This window comes from Hyperoodon ampullatus (assembly GCF_949752795.1).
Source record: "Hyperoodon ampullatus genome assembly, chromosome: 3".
In the NCBI taxonomy this organism is placed as follows: Eukaryota; Metazoa; Chordata; class Mammalia; order Artiodactyla; family Ziphiidae; genus Hyperoodon; species Hyperoodon ampullatus.
This window is the reverse complement of record NC_136916.1, coordinates 106,326,599-106,351,284: the sequence shown is the minus strand read 5'-3', so window position 1 is coordinate 106,351,284 and position 24,686 is coordinate 106,326,599. Positions and strand designations below refer to the sequence as shown.

Below are 24,686 nucleotides of genomic sequence, written 5' to 3'. Positions count from 1 at the left end.
CCACAGAAACGAAACGCGGAGGCGTTCCTGAGCCTTTCCGGAACCCCGTGGAAAGAAGCGGGGGGAGCGGGGGTGGGGGGGTGGGGGTGGAGCCAGGCAGTGACCCGGAAGCAGAAGTGACTCCCACAGGCTGAGTGCTGGAGAGCTGCAGCGGTGATCGCAGCGGTAGAAGCAGCAATTTGTGTGCAGCCCCAAACTGGGAAGAAGATGCTAATTAAAGTGAAGGTGGGAGCACTTCCAGACTTGCCAAGACGCAGTGGTACTGGGCTGGCCACTGTGCCTTAAGGGAGAAGCCGGGAAGGAAAACCACGCCTTTCCCGAGCCTGGAGGGGGCTGACAGCCTCGGGGCTCCGCGCGAGGGATGATGGGATGTAGGGGGGGTGCCCAGAAGGGCTTCGAGAGCAGGGGCTGGCCCAGCCCGACGACCCCGGGATCTGTGCTGTGCCTGCTTTCATTCCGGGACCGTTTCTTGACCCAGAAGGAGGCCGCCTTTGTCCGGGGTCTCGCTGTGTTCGAACCCCCGCGGTCATAGAGAAGGCCTAGCAGCATCTTGGCCACCCCCCTCTCTCGGATTCTTGGAATAAGCTCTGTTCTCCATCGTTCATTACCAAGTTACCTGCTTCTCCCAGCCCCTAACGTAGGCTACTCCGAGTACAGCACAAAAACGTTAGCCTAGGGAACCGGGGCCTCCCAGGAACTAGACTGTGAGCTTTTGCTAGTTGTCGCCAAGGTGTAGTATCTCAGCCGGCCTTCAGGAAACAAAGCTGGGAGCGTGTTCAGTTAGCACCTGCCTTTCTGAGCCAGCATCCTGGACCAGCCTCACTTCCTTGACTGAGGCAGGTTAGTTATCAGTGCCCTAGTTCTTGGTACTAGCAGTGTTTCCTTCATCTCCATCCTGCCTCCCGTGGTTCTTCACCAATTTCCAACCCTCATTAGTCCTATCTGCTATTTCCTACTTTGTGCCTTAAGAGGGAGGGACAAAAACTAGCGATTGATGCAGCGCAACGTTAATTTAGCTTTTTTTTTTTAAACTGCTAAGGAAGTCTATCGTTATTTCATCAGCTCCTTGGTGTATTTATCATGCATAATAGCCATTAACCTCTTCAGTCCTTCTGAACCACCATCTTAGCTAAGGATTGAGGCCAAGCAGCATGTTGAAGGTCATTGTTTTTCAAATTTTGAGTAATGACCTATAAAATAGTCACTAGTGGTAAAATCAGTTTAATAAGTCCGTGGGTCACAAGCAACAAGAAAAAGAAAAAAATAGAAATATCAGGGTATACTTCTGGGTAAGAGGATTGTTTGTGAAATTTTGGTTTTTACTTTGTATGTATATTACATGCATGGATGTGATATTAGTTCATATGTATTTCTTAGTGTGGGTCACTGTCCAAAAAGTCTTGAGAAACATTAGCAAGTGAACGCTTATGTCATTTCAATACATATGGATCCTCAGTTTCTCTTAGTCCTCCCTTAGTCCAAAGAAGAGGTTATTACTATACTTTTGTTCAATGTTTTGTAAACCTTTTTTTAAATCTCAACCTACACAAAAAAATTTTATCTCATGGTCCCATACAAACACAAAATAATCGTGTGTGATATGCTCTGGTATTTTGAATTCTATTCCAAGTTGATTTCATAACCCACTGATGGGTTGAGACCTGCAGTTTAAGAAAATACTGTATTCTAGATGGGCTTCTCAACTTAAAAATGTGTAAGAATCACCTGGGGATCTTGTTAAAATGCTGATTCTAATTCAGTGGTCTGGGATGGAACCCGAGATTCTGCATTTCTAACATTCTGCCTTTCTGCTTGTCTGAGGAGTATGCAAGTTTCTACTTTCTTTGAATCCATTTTTATTTAGTATTTCTCTAAAACTGTCAGGCTCCTTTCCCAAAACACTTTCCTTTCCACCTTCAAATAGGTTTCTCTGTCCATCTTTCTCTTTCTTTTTTGTATGTTAAATACATTTTTGTATGTTAAATAAATAAAGCAGTTAGTTAGCTGTGAACTACTATACAGATGATAGGGTTTTTAGCAGGGTTCCTTTGTGAATTATTCATTCTTCCACTGTCGTTCTCCACGTAGGTAACTTATTCCATATCTCTTTTTGCAATCTTTTACAACTGAATCCCTTGTCGACTGAAGGAAAAACACACAACATGAGAGCTGTGAGTTCAGTTTTATTTGGGGACTTACTGAGGACCTTAGCCCAGGAGACAGCCTCTTAGATAGCACTGAGGAACTGCTCCAAAGGAAAGTGGGGGAGGTCAGCATGTATGTGATTTTGGCAAAGGGTAATCAAGCACACATCTCGGTAGAAGGTTGCTGCTAGTCAGGAGGAACTGATATCTTAGTTAATGGTTTTAGTGCTTTTCTAAGTATGGGAAGATGCAAGAATTTGGGTTCATAGAATTTTCTCCTGAAAATATCTAACTATCTAAAGGCCTGTTCTATTAAGTTTCCCAGAGCACATTCCTGATGTGCCTCATTCCTGGTCTCCACCTTGAACTCTTTTCAGGCTGGGTTGAAGGTCAGCGACTGCAGTGGCTAATGACTTAATTCTTGTAGAACCAGGAGGCAAGTGACATCCTTTAGTTGGCACACTCGTAATTTAAAACTTCTCTTGATACCTCATCTCTGTGTTTCTAAAATTAAATACATCATCTTCTGTCTTAAGCCATCTTCCCAATACTCATCTCATATATTGATCCCATCAATCTACCAGTTACCTGGAACCCAGTTCTTTAAAATCATTGTTCTCTTATAGAACCTAATTTTTCTTTTGATACATCTTTCTGTTGATTTTCTTTCCATTCACATTACCCTTGTTCTCGTCTGGGGTCTCATTAACTTATATCTTTATTTCTCTGTGATACCTCCAGAGAAATACCTCTTGTTGGGATACCTCCAAGATTTTCCTACTGCCATTCCCCTCTAAAGTTTAGAGTCTAGGGACTTCCCTGGTGGTCCAATGGTTAAGACTTCATCTTCCAGTGTAGGGGTTGTGGGTTCGATCCCAAAACATAAAACAGAAACAATATTGTAACAAATTCAATAAAGACTTTAAAAAATGGTCCACATCAAAAAATTCTTTAAAAAAAATAAAGTATATGTATTTTTATTTATTTATTTTTATTTTGCGGTATGCGGGCCTCTCACTGTTGTGGCCTCTCCCGTTGTGGAGCACAGGCTCCGGACGCGCAGGCTCAGCGGCCATGGCTCATGGGCCCAGCTGCTCCGCGGCATGTGGGATCTTCCCGGACCGGGGCACGAACCCATGTCCCCTGCATCGGCAGGTGGACTCTCAACCACTGCGCCACCAGGGAAGCCCAGTATATGTATTTTTTAAAAATAATAATAAAGTTTAGCATCTATACCAAAATATGGTGTACAAAATCATAGTGTACAGGTCTTCTTTAACCTTCTTTTTCATCATATTATTCCCTAACCTCAGATCCTGCATTGATTCCTCTTAGCAAATTACTTTGGGCACCTGTCTTTACTATCTAAGCCCCAGTTTTCTCATTTATGCTCTTTTAAACATAAAATAAAACACAAGACTCTTAAGGGTTAAGTTCAAGGAGTTTTTAACAACAGTATACCCCCATGTAGCCACAGATCTAGAACATTTTCACCCCTGCCCTCTGAAAGTTCCATAGGTTAGTTTTGCTTGTTTTAGAATTTCATATAATGGAATTATAGAATATATAATTTTTGTGTTTGGCTTCTTTCACTCAGCATGTGTCTATTGTGTCTGTAGCTCCTTCTCATTACTTAGCAATACTACATTAGATGACTATATCACAATTTGTTTATCCATTCTCCCGTTGATGGACGTTTGGGTTATTTCCAGTTTCTGGCTATTATGAAGAAGGCTTCTAATAGCCAGAAATGATGATATGAACATTGTCTTTTTGTGGACTTACGTTTTCATTTCCTTTGGATAAATACCTAGGAATGGAATTACTGGGTCATGTATAACTTTAAAAGATGCTGCCAAACAGATCTCCAGAGTATGGCACCATTTTACATCCCTACCTGCAATGAGTGAGCATTCCAGCTGCTCTGCACCCATCTTTATTATAGCTATTTTAGTGGGTGTGAAATGTTATCTCAGTCAGGTTTAAATTAATCATTGTTGATTTTCCCTCACCACAGCACTTTGTCACTGCCCCTTGTATTTTGGACGATAACATTCAGTATGGCATTTCTTGTATACTGGTTTGTTCTATTAATTGTATGTCTCAGTGTCTCTTGGTTGTAAATCTTCACTTGAAAGAGATTGTTGGCAAGGGCTGGGTCACTTACTTTCTTTTATATCCCCTACAGTGCTTATAGCAGAATGTCAGGCTTAGGTTCATCATAGACTAGTTGAATAGCATTGAATGTATTCCCAGGTCACAATGACCAGATTTGAGGGAAGAAATCCAGTATGACATGGTCTTTTAAAATATCTTTTAGGGCTTCCCTGGTGGCGCAGTGGTTGAGAGTCTGCCTGCCGATGCAGGGGACATGGGTTCGTGCCCCCGATCTGTGAGGATCCCACATGCTGCGGAGCGGCTGGGCCTGTGAGCCATGGTCGCTGAGCCTGTGTGTCCGAAGCCTGTGCTCCACAACGGGAGAGGCCACAACAGTGAAAGGCCCACGTACCACAAAAAATAAAATAAAATAAAGTATCTTTTAAAATTGAAATCAAGAATATCTTTTAAAATTGTTCAGTTTTAAATGATTTTAATTATGACAATTTCAAACATATACAACAGCAGAGAGAAGGAATAATGCGCCCTATATGAAGCTTCAAAAACGATCATCTCATGGCCAATCTTATTTATACTCACCAACTTTCCTTACCTTATGTTTTAAGGAGCAAGTCCCAGATAGCGTAGCGTATATTATTTGTGTATGTTTCGGTATTTATCTGTAAAAAAGAACTTTTTTTACTAACATAACCATAATTATTACATCTAAAAAATCAACAGTGATTTCACAGTATCATTGTCTCATTTGTTTTTTACAATTTGTTTGAATCTGGATCCAACTAAGATTCATGCATTGTAGTTGGTTGATAAGTATTTTAGGCCTCTTTAAACCTGTAATTCCCCATTTCCCCCATTTTTTTCTTGTTGAATAATCTAGGTGGTTGGTCCCATAGAGTTTCCTATAGTTTGGATTTTGCTGATTACATCCCCATGCTGTCTTTTAATATATTCTTCTTTCCTCTGTATTTCCTGTTAATTGGTAATAAGATGTAGAGGCTTGATTAGTCCTTTTTGTCTGTTCATGTGTGAGAATAATTCATAGGTGGTATTGTGACATATATTTCTGTCAGGTTGTTTTGCTTTCTGCGATGTTAGTCATTGCCTAAATCCATTATTTCATTGGAGGTTACAAAATGGGGATATTCTGATTTTACTGTTGCTTCCTACATTAGCTGAGATGCTTGAGCAGTGTCCAGTACAGTGGCCATTAGCCCACGTGCACTATTGACCACTGGAAATGTGGCTAGTGAGACTGAGCAATTCAATTATTTTATTTGTATTTAATTTTACTTAAGTTAATATAAGAACTGAAACTTTATTCAGTAGTTGGAAAACCTTTTAACTTGTTTGGAACAAGTTGGGAATGTAAACATACTTTTTCAACTGTAAATTGTGAAATTTAAATACAGATCAAGTATTTCAGATGATAACTTACCATCTGAATTGAGGTGTGCTGTCAGTGTGAAATGCACACAGAATTTTGAAGATTTGGTTAGAAAAAAAAGAATGTAAAATATATGAATAATTTGAATATATTGGGTTTCAGAATATTAAAATTAATTTCACCTTTTAAAAATGTGGCTACTAGAATATTTAATATTGTATATGTGGCTTTCACTAAGTTTCTATCTCTAGTGGACAGTGCTGCTTTACAGAATGGTTTCCTTATATTCTCATCAGGACATTGTTTTAAAATTTTTTTCTCATCCCAATGTATTCATGGTATTAAAAAATGGAAAGTACAAAAAAGCACAAAGAAAATAATTTAAATCACCCATAATCTCACAACTCAAGATAAAAGCACTGTTGTCTACATCCTTCCAAACTTTTTTGAAAGCATATAAATACATGTGTGTGTGTGTTTATTTATTTAGTTACAAAATAAGAATTATACTGTGAGTCTAAACATTGTTTGAGAACTGTGTGATTTTCCTCCTGTGTTTGTACCATAATTTATTTAACCCTCAATTGTGTGATATTTAGATTGTGTTTCTAGTTTTTCAGTTTCAAAAAGTTGCAATTCATTGTCATAGGTATATTTTTGGACAGAGGATTATTTTCCCAGAAGTGTTATTGCTGGGACACCATATGCCAGATTGCTCTCTGAATACATTCATAGACTTCTATAGTCGATCTCAGAAACAAAGGACCAGTGCTAGAGTTTTAGATTTTATAAACCAATAATTTTTTTCAAATGTCATAAAGCCCAAGCATCTGACTCTTGGGAGGGCAGTTCTAGGCTCTCTGTTAGAGTCTTTTGTACTCTTTAAAAATTGTTATTATTAAATCAGAATGAATATTTATTAATATTCATATGATAAAGGAATATATTTTTATTAGATATTTTATTAAATAGTACAGATAAAGGGAGAGTTAGCTTTGGTCTCCCCAATCCTACTCCCCTTCTCAAGGATAATCATAATTTTAGGAGATAGGTATACTTTTAATCCTTTCTTCTATGCATGTATGTATGTATATATTTACATATAGAAAATGATACATAATCATACATTCTCTAGATCTTTCCATGTTAGTGTATAAACTGTTGCATAATAAATACATCATTCTATGGGTGTACCATAGTTTAATAGTTTACCTATTAATAGGCATTAGGCTGTTTCTTGTGTTTTGCTTTTATGAAAGGTGTTGCAGTAAACCTCACATGTTCCTCTTTGAATACGTACTCAAATTTCAAGTTTTTCCTTTAGGTTAGTTATCTAGAAATAGAATTATCTGGTTAAAGAGTCTTTGCATTTAAAGTATTATGATCAATAAATTGAGATAATTTGTGGACAACATGGAATTGCATACTTTTCATTTTGTCAGGAAGGAGCCTAAAAAAATACCATATATTGTCACTGTCATTCATAAAAGGACATTTTAACACCTGAAAACATTTAGTTTCATGAAAATCTCATTGTTGTCATTATTTTTCTCATTTTACCATAGACAATTGAAAATTTTCAAACAGACCAGCTTGAGTTGGGGTGGAAACTTGAAAATTACTGTTGTAATTTATTCTTTTGCATCCAAACAGGTCAATCCAAAGGAGTTACTCCTGCATTTTTTGAAATATCCTTAGTAGTGAACCATTCTCATGGTTGAGAAATTAGATCCTAAGTACTTTCTTCATGCTGGTCTTTGTGAATACCATAAGTAGGAACCATATATTATTTTGTGAGTCCACCACAGGAGTGTACATTGGTTCTCAATACTAGATCAGCCAGACTTGGGCAGTACTGAGTACAGAGCTGAAAGCTCAGGTTCTGGGGCCAGAGAGTTTGTGTTTGGATTCATACTCTCCTTTTGACTTCATAGGCATGCTTTTTAACCTGTCCAAACCCCATTTTCCTCAACTATAGTTGAGGAATATAATATGATAGTATTATGTACATATCTCATAAGTACTTGCAAGGATTAAATGTATTGATGCATGTAAGACACTCAGCGTAGTTTCTAACTCTTGGAAAGTGTTCAGTAAATGTTGGCTGTGATCATAACGATCATCAGTGTATTTAGCTGTTCCACCAATATTTATTGACTGCTTCTATGTCAAACACTGTGCTTTGTGCTTAAATTAGGAAGATTGAACAGTCTCTGTCCTTTAGGGAGCTGGAGTATAAATTGCAGAGTTTGACACTTAAACAACTAGCTGTAATGTCTCTTAAAGTATACTGGGGACAAGTCATCAATCTTAAAGTGTCCCTTGAAGGTTTGCAAAAGAGCGGAAGAGGGCATGGCAACAAGAAAAACAGTAGAAGCAAGGAAAATGCCCCTAAATTATGGATTACTGTAGACTGGTGCAGATGGAGTTTGAAGAGCAAGGATCGATGGGAGATTAGATTGGATGAAGCACATTTATAAGTGTACAATGAGTATAATTATTGTGTTTGGATATCAGCAGCCCTTTGCCTATAGAAGAAGTCAAGAAGACCAGAGCTGCAATTTAGGATTTAGGTGGAAGTCTGGAGAAGATATGGAAGAATAGAATGTTGAATTCTAGTATTACTTAAAAAGTTGGTCAGGGATTTCCCTGGTGGTGCAGTGGTTAAGACTCTGCGCTCCCAATGCAGGGGACCTGGGTTCAATCCCTGGTCAGGGAACTAGATCCCACGTGCATGCTGCAACTAAGGGTTTGCATGCCACAACTAAGGAGCCCTCGAGCCACAACTAAGGAGCCCTCCTGCCACAACTAAGACCCGGCGCAACCAAATAAATAAATATTAAAAAAAAAAAAGTTGGTCAGAGGTGATCTCCAGTGTCCTTGAGAATTCTTTGAGTTATATGAATGTTAATTTCTAGCATTGGTACATAAGACAAGGTCCTTCTCAAAGGAATACTTTCCTTAGGACAATTCTCATTGCTGTCTTATCGAAAGGAGTTATGGTATTCTCTTGGATTCTAGCGGAATGGGAGGTGAGATGACCTGTGAGATTAAAAGGGTCAAATGGTTTACAGAATCTTCCCCTATCAAAGTTGTTCACAGCCTAAAAATGTCTGAAATCGGGTGTGGTCAAAATTTCTGACACTTCAAATCAGCTTTGAGAATGTGCATTTCTCAGAAGGTAGTAGATCCCCCAAGACTAGGCCAGGATGTTTTACCTAGGAGACAAATTGTACATTGGGCTATAGGATTCATGAAACCCTTGCCTGTTTCAGACGCTGACCGGAAAGGAGATTGAGATTGACATTGAACCCACAGACAAGGTAATGTACGCCCAATACCTCTCCATGCCTATCTCCCTACATGTACACTTGCTTGGGTATGCTGATGAACTAAGTCCTTCCGCTCTCATACTCTCTGCATAGCTCTTGTTCTTTCCCGTTCCACGGTCCTTCCCCCTGAGAAACCCCTGACTACTTGTACCCCTAAAGGTGGAGCGAATCAAGGAGCGTGTGGAGGAGAAAGAAGGAATCCCCCCACAGCAGCAGCGGCTCATCTACAGTGGTAAACAGATGTAAGTTTGGAATGGGAATGAGGGCGTGGCCATCTTATGTGAAGATGAAGATGCAAGTACTGGAGGTGGAGCAGGCCTGCCTCTTTTTTGTTGTCTCAGACCCTTTGGCAATTTGATGAAGGCTATGAACCCCTTCTCAGAATTAGATTTTTGCAGACATAAAATAAAATGCATGGAATTACAAAAGAAACTAATGGGATCAAAATACACTTATCACACTACTAAAAAAGCAAGTTTGTGATATATGTACTTCATTAAGATCTAATGATGGATATAATAACTACTATAATTTTAAAAGATTTTCAAGATACCTACAAACAGTTGTGAAATGATAGGAAACTATCTAATTTTTGTTGTTAACAGGTTACCCATATTGCTAATAATACCCCTGTGGGTTTTTTGCCTGTGTTCAAAACTGAAAGAAATGTCAGATTTCAGTTAGGGGTTAGTAAAAATATAAAGATGTAATTTTTTTCTCATCTGCATTCATAGATCCCCAGACAGATCCATGAAACCCAGGTTAAGAACCTTGCTCTAGATGGTATTTCTAATACCTTTTTTCTTTTTTTTTTGCCTCTTCTTGCAGGAATGATGAGAAGACAGCAGCTGATTACAAGATACTAGGTGGTTCAGTCCTCCACCTGGTATTGGCTCTGAGAGGAGGAGGTGGTCTTAGGCAGTGATGGACACCCCCCTCCATTTCACCTCCTTGCCCTGTCGCTCATTATGAGGAATCATGTATACTCTCACACTGTGGGACACCAGAGCCACTGCCCCCTCTCCTGGATGCCCAGTCTTGTGTGTCTGTTGGTGGGAGACTGTGAGGACCCCAGGATGCAGTGTTCCTGGCCCAAAGGGCCCTTGCTGGCTATTGGGTTTTAGTTTGCAGTCCTGTGTGCTTCCCTCTGTTAATGGCTATGTCCCTGGTTGTCAATAAAATATTTCCTGGCCTCCTGGAATCTTTCTTCTATTGCACAAACGTGACCGAAATCAAAATGGGCCAATGCACACTCAGTTACACCAGGCTGAAGGAGTAGGACAGTGTAAGAGAATGTGCCCTTAGAGGGGTTCTCAGACTCTTAAGAGTCTACACTCAGTGGTGTGCTGGAGCCAGGTCTTAACCCGCTCCAGAGCTAATTGTTGGCATCTTTCCTAACCCCATATTAAGTGACTTCATGTTGGTAGCTTGAAATTGGCCATGGTAGGAATATTTACAGAAATTGACAAACAACACAAATCAGTTCTTCTCCCCAAACTGGTTGTTACATATCTGTCAGATACTACTGATGTGGGTGGTAGAAACCAGGAGAGTGAATTCTCTCCCATTGTGACCCTACTGGACATTTGGGCCTGGTTCAAGAAAGGCATCAAGAGCTTAGCAGACACTGCATTCTTTCATGGCTGGAATATTGCTGAGGGCTCTAGGCTGTGTACCGTGGAGTGGCTGATATGGAGAAAGGATGAGTGTGGAGTGACAAGCTATGATGGATCACTTTAGGACTCAGATGGTGAGATAAAATGAGAGACGGGTGCCAGAAGAAAGGGCTTCCCTTCCTTGTCTCGTCTAGTTCAGTAGAAGCTGTCGAGGCTGGGTGGAGTGGAGAAGCAAGGGAAGAATATCCCTTGGAGAGACTTGAGGACCATTGCGATCCTGTGAGTAGTCGCATTGGCACTTTGCTGCGGTCCTCCCCACCACCACCACCAGAAGGCGCTCTTGCGAGGTTTTGGGGCCGATCTTCCCAGCTCAGGTTGGCGACGCTCTAGTCGCCGCTTCTCTAAGGCCCGCGGGGCGGCCTGGGAGCCGCGGCAGAAAGGCCCGCCTCCGTGCGCGCAGCCTGCGGGCGCGGGTCATGGCGCGGCTCCCGAAGCTCGTAGTCTTCGATCTAGGTGAGGGGCTGGATTGGGAAGAGTTTCGTAGGGCACAGTTTTTTCCAAACCCCACTTGATGCTCTCAAGGCCCTGCGCCCGCCCAGCCTGAGACCTCCCCCTCCTTTCTCTCACAGATTACACGCTGTGGCCGTTCTGGGTGGACACGCACGTAGACCCCCCGTTCCACAAGAACAGGTGAGGCGGGGCTGGGGAGGCCTGGGGCCAGGCGGGACCCCGCGGGAGCTGAGCACACTCTCGCCCTCTCCAGTGATGGAACTGTACGAGATAGGCGGGGCCAGGCCGTCCGACTGTACCCACAGGTGCCTGAGGTCCTGGAAAGATTGCAGGGCTTGGGGGTGCCCGTCGCGGCCGCTTCACGGTAAGAAGGGCGACTGAGTCGGTCTAATGCTGAGAGGTGCATGCATGAGGAGACTTCCCGTGTAACCCCTTGGCTGCAAAAATTTAGGCGGTGCAAACTTGCAGGTATTTGTATATTTTTCGAATTGTGCTCTCTCCTGTGCATTTTGTTTAATAAACATTGGCTCAGTGCCACCTGTGTCAGACAGGAAGGATATGGAATTGAATCAGGGCGGAGGATGCCTACCCATCCCGGAAGAACAGCAAGTTGATTTCCCCCTGGTTACACATAATTTCACTTGCAGCCTTGGCCCTCCACTCTCCTGATCCCATCTACTACACCTTTTTGCAGGACAGGTGAGGTTGAAGGGGCCAACCAGCTACTGGAGCTCTTTGACCTTGTCAGATACTTTGTTCATCGGGAGATCTATCCAGGCAGCAAGGTCACGCACTTTGAGAGGTACGCTGAGATAAGGGGAGAAGGAGGGAGACAGAAGACCAGAGAGGCTGGAGGAGCTAAGAAGCCAGAGTGGTTACCCTCGCCGTGTCTTGCACAGGTTGCAGCAGAAGACTGGAGTTCCTTTCTCCCAGATGATCTTCTTTGATGATGAAAAGCGGAATATTGTAGATGTCAGCAAACTGGGTACTGACTGAGTGGCAAGGATAGCCATTTGGGGAGTGAGGAGAAAGGGTTCCTAAGAGGGAAGGGGTTAGGTAGATACGTACAGGATGGATAGTTTGCATGCAGGTGACACCCCAAAAAGGTGAGAGTCATAATAGGGAGCCCTGAAGGCCTGATGAAATTGTGGCTTCTTTCTTTCTAGGTGTTACCAGCATTCATGTCCAGAATGGAATGAGCCTTCAGACCCTAACTCAAGGATTAGAGACATTTGCAAAGGCACAAGCTGGACTCTGAGGTCCAGTCCTGTGGATGAGCCTCATTTGAGGCATAGAACTGAAAGGAAATCAGGAGGGCATTTTCAGGTGCATTTGTAAATTATTAAAGTGTATTTGTGTGTGGCAGAAGAGATCTTACCCAGTGTGTGTTGTTTCTAATTTTCTAGCGTGTGACCCGGGGTGGGCCATCCGGAGGTGCCAAGACCAGTATGTGAGGCATTAGACTGCATCAGGTTCTGCCGTATAAACTTCTGGCAAACCCAAGACTGTGATCCCCTTATGCTCTCCCCATCCCCACACCTCTCCTGAGCTCTGTCAAGGGCATGAAGAACTCTTCCACTGGCCCCAAGTAGTGGGGTGCATTACCCTGCACATTTCCTTCCAGGAAGCAAAGACTTTGTTTTGGGGTGGGGAGGATGAGGCGACCTTTTTATATAGTGGGAAACGAAGCGGCCGCTTTAAGAGGAGCGCGTGGGTTTGCGGCTGGTGTGTCGGGTCGCACGTGATAGTGGTCTCGCTGGCGCTTGTTGATGATGTCGCCGCGGTGCCCCAAGGAAGGATTGGCCGAGGCTGGTCTTGGAGTGATGAGCACAGCACCTCCCGGGAGCAAGGCGGAAGCGTACGGGACGCCGTAGGGCGGAGGCGGGAGAGGCGAGGGTCGCGATGAGTGGGCTCGGCCGCCTCTTCGGGAGGGGTGAGCCCGGGCGAGACTGGTCCCCGGGAGGTGCTGGCCGCAGGGGGCGGGGGAAGAGCCGGGAGACGCTGTCCTGAAAACCCCGGTGGTCCAGCAAGGCCTTCTCCCGGGCCAGGAGGCGCCGCCTTGTCAGGACGCCTGGCTCCAGCTGCCTTCCTTCCTTCCCTCGGAGGGAAGAGCTCGAGGCCCGGGAGGGGGCGCGAGTGGAGAGCGTGGCAGCTGCGCTGGCTCCCGCTGTGAAGGCCTGGGGGACAAGTTGCTGCCTGTCGGCATTCAGTCCTTTCCAAAACACTGGTGCTTCCTTTATGCTGGGCCAGAGGCAATCTGAGGTGACCCAAGAAAGGTAGCCCTCGTGAGCTCCTCTGTGGTGCGGGAAGACAAGCAAAGTCTGGCATTTACAGCGTAGTGTGGCGACTCCGTGATGGAGAGTTTCCTAAACAAGCAAAATCTGGCATTTACATCGTAGTGTGGCGACTCTGTGATGGAGATTTTCCTAAAAACCAGGGGTGCGCGGAAGAAGCAGGCACGGCGGGTGGTGATCCAGAAGGCTAGAAGTATGCCAGATGGGGGGTTGAGGTTCTCCAGGAAGAGGTAACTGTGCAAAACAGAGGCAGGAAAAAGTATGGTATATTTAGGGAAAAGGAGTTCTGGCTGCCCTGTGAGTGTGTGTGTGTGTGTGTGTGTGTGTGCGCGCGCGCGCGCTGGAGGAAGAGGAAAGCGTGGATGGAGAGGTAAACGAGGGCCAGATCATGAAGGACCCTGTGTGTCTTAAAGTTTTTTGGATTTTATCCTGTAGGCAGTGGAGAGTATGGAAGGATATTAAGCAGGCTAGGGCCTTCAGATTTTTTTTTTTAATAAGTCTGTTAGAAGTGCAGAAGATGAAGGGAGAAATTGAGATCAGATTATTTTTTCTCTAGCCTCCCTACTTCGTTCAGTTTGATCCTGTGGAATCAGGACCTTGAGTATCTCCTAGGATAGCAAGTGGAACAGTAATTATAAAAAGTGATTGAACTCTGGTGGGGAACACGGTAACGAGGAGGTTATGCGTGTGTGGGTGCAGGTGGTATATGGGAAGTCTTTGTACCTTCCACTCACTCAGTTTGCTGTGAACCCAAAACTGCTCTAAAAAAATAAATTCTATTTAAAAAAACAACTGGAAATCACTTGAAAGGTAACTAGGAATAGCAAAAGAATATTGGCTTGGGAAATCATACTGTCACATTTCAATTCCTTTGCAGTCTCTTACTGTAGTAATTGTGATTTTAGACCAAAATGTTAACGTCTTCATGCCTGTTTTCACATTTGTAGAGATAGTACATTCATCGTAGGAAGTTGTTTGGGGATTAACAATAACCCGGGCAAGTGCCTAGCACATACTATGCACTCAGTAATCGGTGGCTAATATTTTCCCTTTACACATGTGGGCTGCTCCATTGGACTCCAGAGAAGAAGGAGAGGGGGCCAACCCCTGAAGAGGCAATACAGAAACTGAAGGAGACAGAGAAGATACTGATCAAGAAACAGGAATTTCTGGAACAGAAGATTGACCAGGAGCTACAAACTGCCAAGAAGCATGGGACGAAGAATAAGAGAGGTAATGGGGGAAGGAAAAGCACCACCAGGGAGGGCCCGGGGCGGGGGGAGCAAGGGCTTCTGGCTCTGATGTTCAGGGTGTGGGCTGGATCAGCCGCCCTACAGGCTTTGCGGAGGAAGAAAAGGTTGGAACAGCAGCTGGCACAAACGGACGGGACATTATCCACCCTGGAGTTTCAGCGTGAGGCCATTGAGAATGCCACCACCAATGCAGAAGTGCTTCGTACCATGGAGCTTGCTGCCCAAGGCATGAAGAAGGCCTACCAGGACATGTGGGTACGGGGGTAGGGGAGGAGGGGGCCCAGGCACTGGGGAGAGTAGCTTGATATTGTACCGTGAATCTTAAAACCTCTCCAGATGTGAATTTACAGTAGAGTTGCCTGTGATGGCTAGACCCCTGTCAGCCTCCTTGCTTATTGCAAGGTGATCTCTTTGCTGGCTGGGGCATTCTAGGGAGGAAAGACGATTTTCCTCTTTTTTTTGTGTGCCCTTTTTGGCTGCACTGCAGGCTTGTGGGATCTTAGTTCCCGGACCAGGGATTGAACCCCGGGCCCTCCGCAGTGAAAACGCCCAGTCCTAACCACTGGACTGCCAGGGAATTCCCAATTTTCCTCATTTTTAAAGATCCTTCAGAGAAGAGAGTGCAACCATTCCTCCCCAGTGTGTCTTCTTGCCATTTCGTAGCCCAGATTTGCCTCTTTACACTTTTCCAGGGATCTCTTTTACCTAGTAGCCATGGATTTGTCAGTCTGAAGCCACAGGCAGGAGGGTCTTCATTCATGTGAGATGAAAAAGTCAGGGTTGTCACCTGATTTCTGGGCTATGTATCTTGTTCTCAGGGACATTGACAAGGTGGATGAACTGATGGCTGACATCACAGAACAACAGGAGGTGGCCCAGCAGATCTCAGATGCCATTTCTCGACCCGTGGGATTTGGAGATGACGTGGATGAGGTGATTGGGAGTGAGGGGTCAAGGAATATTGGAGAAGGCATGGGACCAGCCAGAAGGAATGCCCAAGAGAACTGTGGGACAGGTTTGGGGAAAACTCCAAAAGTGGTATGTTTTTGGAAGTAGAATTTTCCTTTGTCTTGAGTGATCTTGTCATCCCATATCCAGGATGAACTGTTGGAGGAGCTAGAGGAGCTGGAGCAGGAGGAATTGGCCCGAGAGTTGTTACATGTGGGCGACAAGGAGGAGGAACCCCCAGTCACACTGCCCAGTGTACCCTCTACACATCTTCCTGCAGGGCCAGGTACCCAGGGCTGTTCTGTCATCTCAAGGACTTGAGAGGGTGGGATAGATATGGGGAAAAATTATTCCTCATCCATCCTGCCTGAAAGGATCCAGGCAGAGAGGGTTGCTGCTACAGTTGCACAGGTTGTTGACTGCATAAGGGCACCTGGCTGAAGGGGAATGAGGACTGAAATCAGGCCTGTGCTTCACTCAGCAAACTGTGTCCCCTGGTTTAGGGCTGCAAATGCCCGGAGAAAGAGGCAGCTTCTGATTTGCACAAAGGTGCTGTGGGAATTAGCAGCAGCCCAGCAAGCAAGACCATACCCTTAGGTTCTTTGCTGGGAGAGAGCGTTCCGCAGGCTCTGAGCGTTATAGGAGGGGATGGTTGGAAGTTGCTGAGGCCTTAACACTTCTTTCTTTCTCTGGGTGTCCTTATCCCCAAAGCTCCCAAAACGGATGAAGATGAAGAAGCACTAAAGCAGTTGGCTGAGTGGGTGTCCTGATGAGTCTGGGCTTGTCTACCTGACGCTGCCTTCATTGTTCTCTTTTCCTTAAGTGCCAAGTGCTAAGCTAAAGGAACATGGCCTTGTTGGGAGGTCCTGCTGAGGGTGGTAGTGTGACCCTGCCTGAGAAAAGGGTCTGTCGCCCTCCCATCCCTGGCTCAACCCTGAAGAAGGATCTTGGTGCAGGAGGAACCCCTGGGCTCCCTTTGATAGCAGTTACAGTGCCCTCGTTCGCAATAAAGTTGGGCGGATGGAACCCTAGTGCTTATACTGCCTTGTCTACAACTGAAACTCGTCTCCTGGTCCTTGGAGCTTTGTTTCAAGAAATGAGTAGTAATGAGAGTAATGAGGGGGAGTTGGAGCATAGGAGAAATGGGAGCTTCCGTTATCTCAACCTACCATGTTCCAGGCAGATACTGTTCCATCTCTCGAGCTGGTGTGTCCTAGAGCTGCCTGGTGCTGAGGGTGAGGAAACTGCCCTCTGTTATTTATCCTAGAACCGTGTGGAGCTGTCCCTGAGCCCTCTCTCACTGCTTTCACCCAGTTGTGTCTCTGCCGAGAGAGCCCCGTGACTCACCAGCCGTCCCCTTACAAAGCCCACTTTCAAGGGTAGGAAAGGAGACGTACGGGGATATGGGGTCAATAGGTTTCCTTTCTCCAGAACGCATAGTTCATAGGCTTGGTTTGAACTGTCACTTCAACGTGTAGGAGCGATGATGAGGGACCATGATTCACCAGGATTGTTTCAGTAGTGGGTAAGGTGGCATTTGGAGGAGGAAGGAACCAAGATATTACATACCTCCTGATACCCATGTCTAAAAGAACGAACAGTGCCGTCCCCTTGGACTGTAGACAGGCAGAGCTGTGACCAAACCGAGCAATCAGGGTAGAGCAACCTCTACCCCACTACTTGAACATTTAGAGTGCATAGAGATAGACAAAACTGAGCATGTACTCAGCCAGAATAATGAAGCTTCCCCAAAGCAGGTGTTCCTGTGAGCACGCCCAACCCAGTCACCTATGAGCCACATATGTGCTACACTGTAAATTATAACATTGACTTAACCAGTGTCAAGATGACTGGTTACAAGCTCTGGGCAGAAACACACCTCTCACCCTCAGCAGTGTTCCCTGCTAAGGTTCCCCTGAGGGAAGAATGTGACTCTAGCTGATGAGACTAAACAGAATTAGATTTATTTTTGGTGTGAAAGATTTTAGCCCAAGACCCTTCTGCTTTGCTCCTCTTTCAACCCCCTCATCCTTCTGCCATTTTCAGGTACTGATTTCCAAGGATTGGTGACAGTTGGTGCTGGGGGGCTGGCACATTGCTTCAAGCAGCCTGATCTCATGGGTGGGTTGCTCAGGCTGGAATTTGAGCACCCAGGGATCCTTGATGATGTCCAGGATGGTGGCACGCTTGGTGGCTTGGCGTAGTGTCTGGAGGACCAGGTTCTAGGGCAGGGGAGAGAGAGGTCTTGGCTGAGCTGGCCCGCATTGTGCCACACAATGAGCAGCTGGACCTAAGAAAGAAGCAGGGTAGCCCATCACACCACTCTGGTGAAAGGGAGTGTGGCCCTGACTTTACCCTTAAAAGCCTCCTGTCTGCTCAGAAAGCCAACACCTTGAGGGGAAGGAAAGGAAGGGTTCCTTGGGGGAAATCCTTGCAGAATCCCCTTCTGGCCTAAGGAGATAGAGACTAAAACCTGCTTATCACTCACATCCCAGGTGCAAGCTCAGAGGTTGGCCCTTTAAGCCCTCCCCACTATTCTAGGGCAGGGCAAGGGTGTGGAATGGCCCTGGTATCGGCGGGGAGGCTTCCCTGGGGTTGGGAGGTCTAGTTTGGGTATTCCCTCTCTGCAGGTCACCCCTGAGGCCTCAGCCCTCCTGGGGGAGCCAGCACCTTGCACTCCTGGGAGATGGCATAGTTAGGTGGAAAAGTGACCTCCTTCTGAGTCTCTCTCAGCAGCTTCTTGAGATTGGTGTCATCGAAGGGCAGACGGGCAACCACTAGCGTGTAGAGGATGACGCCCATGCTCCAGGTGTCAGACAGGAAAGGGTTGTAGGGCAGGCCTAGCAAGACCTCCGGGCAGGCATAAGCAAAGCTGCCACAGTAGGTCTGGCTGAGGTGGCTAAAGCAGTTCCCTTGGTGGTAAGAAGGGCTACTCCGCACAGACTGGCTAGAAGGCACCATCTTGGCGAAGCCAAAGTCCGATATCTTCACGTTCTTCCGCTTGTCCAGCAACAGGTTCTCCAACTTTAAGTCCCTACCAGCAGCAGAAAGGCTGGGGGTCAGGAGAGGGCTTAGTGTTAGACTGGGAGCTGAAGGGCCAGAGGTCAGAGGCTAGAGATAAGGAAAGGCAAAGAGGGAGAGAGATGCCATTATGAGGACACAGGGCAGAGAGGAAGGAAGGTCATGGAGTTGTGAGCAGAGCCCAGAGGGAAGAGAGGGTGGTACCCGAGGATCACTAGGAGCTCACCATCACTTTTCATAAAGTACTCTGCTCACAGTGGGCACTTAATAAATGTTCTTGACCGGATGATTAAAATAAAGTGGATGAATAGGCCTAGATACTGAGCAGGGAGGTCAAGGGAAGAAAAAAAGAGGGTAGAACATGGAAGACGTGCATAAAACCCCCTTGGGAGCCCAAAGGTCCCAGTCTGGGTGGCAGCGCCCTCACCGGTGCACGATGCCCTTGCTGTGCAGGTAGGCGATGCCCAGGGTCATCTGGGAGAACCACTTGCCAGCAAGGGGCTCAGAGCAGGCCCCATAGTGCTGGATCCACTCAAGGACGTCACCACCCTGAACCAGCTCCAGAATGATGTACACTCGGGATGTGGTCTCGATGGCCTGATAGAAGTTGATGAGATACTTGTGCCGCAGGACCTTCATTACCTGGCCCCAGAAGAGGGACCCATCAAACCCAGGCAGGGAGCACCCTGGCTGCACTCCCAGCCTTCTACTCTCCCACTGCTCCTTTCCTAGAACTTTGCAACAGAATCAAACCCCAGAGGGCTGGTGGCCTATGGACAAACGCAAAGCTTTGTACTTTTTACTCTTTGAGGGTCTGGAGGTGAGGTGGAAAGAAGCTGAATTTACAAGTAATTTTCCTAGCTGCCTAGTGAGCCATTCAGTTGTGGTATAGGGGTTTCTGGCTCCACCCCTCCTAACCATACCCCTTTTGAGAAGCCTTAAGCAGCTTGCTACCAGCTCCCTCTTCTAGCCCCCTTTCCAACCTGTATCTCACGGGGCAAGAACTTGTTAAGATAGTCCTCAGAGGCCTTCTTCTTTGAGATGATCTTGACAGCCACCATGACTTTCTGCTTTGTGTAGTAAGCCTCATACACCGTCCCATAGGAGCCATTGCCAATGACTTTGCCCACTTCGTAACCATATTCCTCCATGACAGAGCGGTAGGCCGAGGTGGATGGTGCTTGCAAGGTGTCTCCCTTCCCCATGGTGTTGGGCTTGCTGAGAGCAGGGAGCTTTGCTACTTAAAAGCCTCCAGTCTGCTCAGAAAGCCAACATCTTGAGCCGCTGAAGGCTAGGGAACCAAAGTGAAGTTAGTCTCCAAAAGCTTGCCTATGTAGTCACACAAGTCTGGGATGCTGGGCTCAGCTCTCCACTAGGAGCTTGGAGAGGGAGGAAGGGAGAAGCAGTTCTTCTCGTCTCCACTGGCTGTTGTTACTTCTTTCTCCTCTTGGTTACGGAACCCCCCAAGGTCCCATGTTCCGCACACATCATAATTCACCTTCTATCCACCACTGGCCACAAGGCTTGAGAAGGAAATGCAGTTTGGAACATATTCATTGCTGGAGGTACCTTTATAATCTGGTGAGACTCGCTCCGTGGATCTGGTCCTTTCAACCAATCATGTTTATTGAGCACCTGCTATGTGCCAGGCAGTGTACGGAGTCCTGGGAGAAAATAACCAATAAGGCCAAGAGAGACCCTATTCTGCTAGCGATTATAATCCAGCATGAGAAACACCTGAGTGTCAGAATATCACAGAGAATCGCAAGGTATTGTAGAAGCATGTTCTAAGGAACCTAACTTAAAAACGTATTCTTTCTTTTGCGGGGGGGTGGGGCGGCTTAAAATAACAACCTTTTTTTTTTTTTTTTGAACAAATTGAGCTGGACTCAGTTGGGTAATTCAGCTGGTGGCATCATCTCAGCTGGGCTGGTTTGTTTCTGCGCATGATCTCATTATTCAGTAGAGTAGCCCAAGTTCCCTCACACAGTTTGCACTGAATTTCAAGAGAAAAAAAAAACAAGCTGCATCACCAATTGAGGCCTAGGCTCCAGAATCACAAAACATCACTTCCATACCTTTATATGCATAAAGACGGTTACAAGGATCACTCGGATTTATGAGGTGGGGATGGAGACTCCTCTTAACCTTGAAATGCATTCTTTTTAAAAAATATTTATTTTGGCTGCACTGGGTCTTAGTTGCGGCACGTGGGATCTTTAGTTGCAGCATGCATGTGGGCTGTAAGTTCCCCGACCAGGGATTGAACCCTGGCCCCCTGCATTGGGAGCACGGAGTTCTACCCACCAGACCACCAGGGAAGTCCCCTTGAAATGCATTCTTATCTTGCCTTCCATGACCCTGAACTCTACAGTTTTCCTTCCATCCCTCTAGCCATTTCTCAGGTTCCACTGGAGCCTCCCCCACCATCCACCCCTTAATCACACCCCGACGGTTCTATTATAGGCCTTATTTCCTCAGACCTTTCCGTTCTTGCTTGCATCTCCCACTAGGCTGTAAGGGAGGTCAGCTGATGAGAGAAGGGATATGAAGTCAAAGACTTGAGAAGAAAGGCTTGTGGAGAATGGGAGAGAGCGGATTTGGAAAATGAGCATTACTGGGCAGCACTGAGGGCCCAAATGAGATTGGAAAACACAACTTATGGACACACAATCTTAACATATCACAGTGTTAAGATTATTTTAGCATTCTGGACATAGGTGCTTGAATATTAACAGACATACTGACCCAAGATTAAGGTTTCACTTAGCCGCTGCCGTGAAAGAATAATGGGAGAGAGGCATCAAGAACACAGGCAAGAATGTGGCTAAAATGATGGAATGCAGAATCTAAGCTGCTTGGGTTAGGAAGACAAGCTAGAAAAAGGGCAAAGGGCAGGGGGAGGGGTTGCAGGTCTCAGTGAAATGGAACAAGTTTGGTGGGAAAGACAGAGGACAAGAGGTTGTGGTCAGAGGGGTTGTCTGGATTTAAGATGGGGGAGGGGGTGGCACACAGAGGAGACAACAAAGGAAGAATCAGAGCTATCTTCCATCCTCCAAAGCAAAACAGAAACTCCAACAGATTATGCCATAGGCTACTGGTAAATTCCTATTTATTGACAGGCTGATCCTGCTGGCAGGGTGGTTCCAAAGTCCTGTTGGAAGCCAGATCTACATCCTCAGTCTGTCAAGATGAACAACTGTCCAGGGCACACAGTGGTAAGGAGGCCCACCCAGCCCCGCCTATCTTCTGCTCCCCTGGATAGGCAGCTTGGTGGCACCTCTGTTCTCATCACGTACAGCAGGTAAACCAGTTCATTCAAGGAATGTGTATTAAGCTGCCTACTGTATACAAAAGCACTGCTAGGCTCTGAGGATACCAAGATGGATAAATTATAATCCTCCTGTGAGGAGTTAGCAATTAGCAAGGGAGACAGACACATAAGAAGTTAAAATAACAGTACGGTGAGATCAAGTTCTATAAACAAAGCTGTAAGGAAATGTTAAGGGAAGTCTTTATGGAGAAGGTGGCATTTGCACTGTTCAAAAGAATTCTCGTGGTTGAGAGTCCGCCTGCCGATGCAGGGGACACGGGTTCGTGCCCCGGTCCGGGAAGATCTCGCATGCCGCGGAGCGGCTGGGCCCGTGAGCCATGGCCGCTGAGCCTGCGCGTCTGGAGCCTGTGCTCCGCAACGGGAGAGGCCACAGCAGTGAGAGGCCCGCGTACCGCAAAAAAAAAAAAAAAAAAAAAAAAAAGAAGTCTCCAGGCAGGTTAAGTAGGGAATGGTTGGTAGATTGAACAGTCTAGGCAGAAGGGACTAGCTTGCAAGCTTGAGAAAATATGACATTCAAGATTTCAATTTAAATACAGGATAGGGTTCCAGAGGGGAACGTACCTGGAGAAGTAATTTAAATGCAGGTCTGAGAGGCCTAATATGCCAAGCTTTTTTTGACTCTATCCTATGTACTCATGGTTAAATTTTGCTGTGCATCACAGTCAGAGCTTGTTAAAAATACTGATGCCCAGTCACCTCCTTCCCCAAGATCCTGATTTGGTGGAACCCAGGCATCTATGTTATTTTTTATAAATTTATTTATTTATTTATTTATTTATATTTTTGGCTGCGTTGGGTCTTTGTTGCTGTGTGCTGGCTTTCTGTAGTTGTGGCGAGCGGGGGCTACTCTTTCTTGCGGTGCGTGGGCTTCTCACTGCGGTGGCTTCTCTTGTTGCAGAGCACATGCTCTAGGCACGTGGGCTCAGTAGTTGTGGCTCGCGGGCTCTAGAGTGCAGGCTCAGTAGTTATGGCGCACGGGCTAAGTTGCTCTGCGGCATGTGGGATCTTCCTGGACTAGGGCTCGAACTCATGTCCCCTGCATTGGCAGGCAGATTCTTAACCACTGTGGCACCAGGGAAGTCCCAGTATCTATGTTTTTAATAAGTTTCCAGCTGAATCTGATGCACACCAAGATTTGAGAACCACAGTTGCAAACTAGTGAATTTAATGAAAAGAAACAGACTCACAGATATGGGGAAGAAACCAGTGGTTACCAGTGAGAAGGAAGAGGGGGCACTATAGGGGTGGAGGAGTGGGAGGTACAAACTATTGGGAGTAAGATGGGCTCAAGGATGTATTGCACAACACGAGGAATATAGCCAATATTTTGTAATAACTGTAAATGGAAAGTTACCTTTAAAAATTGTATTAAAATTAAAAAAAAAAAAGAACCACTGTTGCAGGAAATATGACATCTTTAAGACTAAAAAAAGAAAAAATCCTTGCAGCAGCAGTATGGAAAATGGATCCAGGGGGAGAGATGACCAAGAGACTAGCAAGGTGGCTGTCATGATAATTTAGGTGAGGGGATGGGGCCTGAACCAAGGCAGCATGGAGGGCAATTTGGAAGATAATTCGAGAGAAAAGCAGAGGAGGCTTGGTGGCACTGATCTTATGGGGGCGGCTGTTAATTGTGAAGGAGGCCCAGGTTTAGAGACCAGGGGGTTGTCACTTAAAAGATTATTCCAAAGCCACTCTAAGTTACTTTTCTAATTACAAAATTCATTGATGTCTAAAAAACTCGACCCCCTACTTCCTGGAACCTAACCTCCTCCTGTGGGGAGGAGGGCTGGGTCAGAGAGGGCAGAAGTGAGTAAATGAAGGGCTTTTCAAGCCAGAAACCGCTTGAGATTTTCCACTTTCTTTACTCGAGGAAAGGAAACCTTAAGTTGTTCCCAGGTGGCCAAAACGAAGTCATGGCCCCTGGGTCTGATCTCCAGAGGAATTTCCCTAATGGCAGGATACACTTTTCCAGAATAATCTGCAATACAAAATTAAGAGATGCTCAAACACATATACAGAGATAAATAAAGAATAAAGACATAGAGACCGAAGCAAGCATGTCAAGGTTCTTTACCTGCAATTAACAACAAGCGTCAGGCTGCCCAGTTCACGGGGTAAAAGAGCAAATACCCGATCTCTTTGCGTGCCTCTGCACCAAACCTGGCCCAGGCTTGCCTATCGTCGGACACGAGACGGTCGCTATACGGTCAGGGAGGCCTCCAGTACAGCCTCGGGAAGATATTTTTATTTACGGCATTTGGTTTTTGGCGAGAGGCCATTCAGGACGGATGGCAGAGCAGCAGTGAGGTGAGATCCGATTCTAGGACCCTTGTATGGGCTGTGTCCTCTGCTGTCCTACCACAGCGACGCCCAAAGCCTCACCCCCGCCCGGGTTGAGGACCTTGAACCGCCTCTCGGGGCTCGGCCTCAGCAGTCGGTGGCGAGTCCCATTGGTTCAGCCGGCAAACGCTTCGGGCGTCCCCTAAGTGTGGGCGCAGCCGCCGCCCGGGCTCCGGGTCCCGGGCAGTCACTGGGCGCGAGCAGCGGGCACTGCTCTTGGACGCCCAACCCAAACCTTCCCGGGGATAGGCGGCCGGACCCGCGGCAACCCTTATCCAAAAAGGGCGTTTGTGTCCTCGTAGCCAGGTCTCAACCGCAACCCCCCCTGGAGAAACCTGGGAGCTTCGGAGCGGCCTCGGCCTGGGGGGAGTGGCCCCCTCCAGGCTCCA

The 24,686-nt window shown here is 46.0% G+C and overlaps 4 protein-coding genes across 5 annotated transcripts; 3 read left to right on the top strand and 1 right to left on the bottom strand.

The window, feature by feature from the left end:
• Nucleotides 1-126: 126 nt before the first annotated feature.
• On the top strand, nt 127-10,170 carry NEDD8 (NEDD8 ubiquitin like modifier). Its single transcript, XM_079700088.1, has 4 exons — nt 127-225; nt 8,922-8,969; nt 9,138-9,220; nt 9,807-10,170. The coding sequence occupies exons 1-4, from the start codon at nt 208-210 to the stop codon at nt 9,901-9,903; spliced, it is 246 nt and encodes an 81-aa protein (XP_079556214.1). The 5' UTR covers nt 127-207; the 3' UTR covers nt 9,904-10,170.
• A 795-nt stretch (nt 10,171-10,965) lies between these two features.
• On the top strand, nt 10,966-12,481 carry LOC307050207 (magnesium-dependent phosphatase 1). The gene is made up of 6 exons (XM_079700087.1): nt 10,966-11,107; nt 11,224-11,284; nt 11,358-11,468; nt 11,799-11,906; nt 12,004-12,089; nt 12,271-12,481. Exons 1-6 carry the CDS (start codon nt 11,071-11,073, stop codon nt 12,360-12,362), a joined length of 495 nt encoding a protein of 164 aa, XP_079556213.1. The 5' UTR covers nt 10,966-11,070; the 3' UTR covers nt 12,363-12,481.
• Nucleotides 12,482-12,916: 435 nt separating this feature from the next.
• Nucleotides 12,917-16,625, top strand: CHMP4A (charged multivesicular body protein 4A). Its single transcript, XM_079701147.1, has 6 exons — nt 12,917-13,037; nt 14,482-14,631; nt 14,725-14,902; nt 15,470-15,584; nt 15,750-15,885; nt 16,311-16,625. Exons 1-6 carry the CDS (start codon nt 13,007-13,009, stop codon nt 16,367-16,369), a joined length of 669 nt encoding a protein of 222 aa, XP_079557273.1. The 5' UTR covers nt 12,917-13,006; the 3' UTR covers nt 16,370-16,625.
• Nucleotides 16,626-17,641: 1,016 nt separating this feature from the next.
• On the bottom strand, nt 17,642-19,825 carry TSSK4 (testis specific serine kinase 4; the record flags this gene model as incomplete). Of its 2 annotated transcripts, none has more annotated exons than XM_079700138.1 (4): nt 17,642-17,821; nt 18,270-18,681; nt 19,048-19,262; nt 19,604-19,825. In XM_079700138.1, 4 exons carry the CDS (start codon nt 19,823-19,825, stop codon nt 17,642-17,644), a joined length of 1,029 nt encoding a protein of 342 aa, XP_079556264.1. The 2 variants fall into 2 exon arrangements, with proteins under 2 accessions (XP_079556264.1, XP_079556265.1); XM_079700139.1 differs by having other exon boundaries at nt 18,270-18,633.
• Between the last annotated feature and the right edge of the window lie 4,861 nt (nt 19,826-24,686).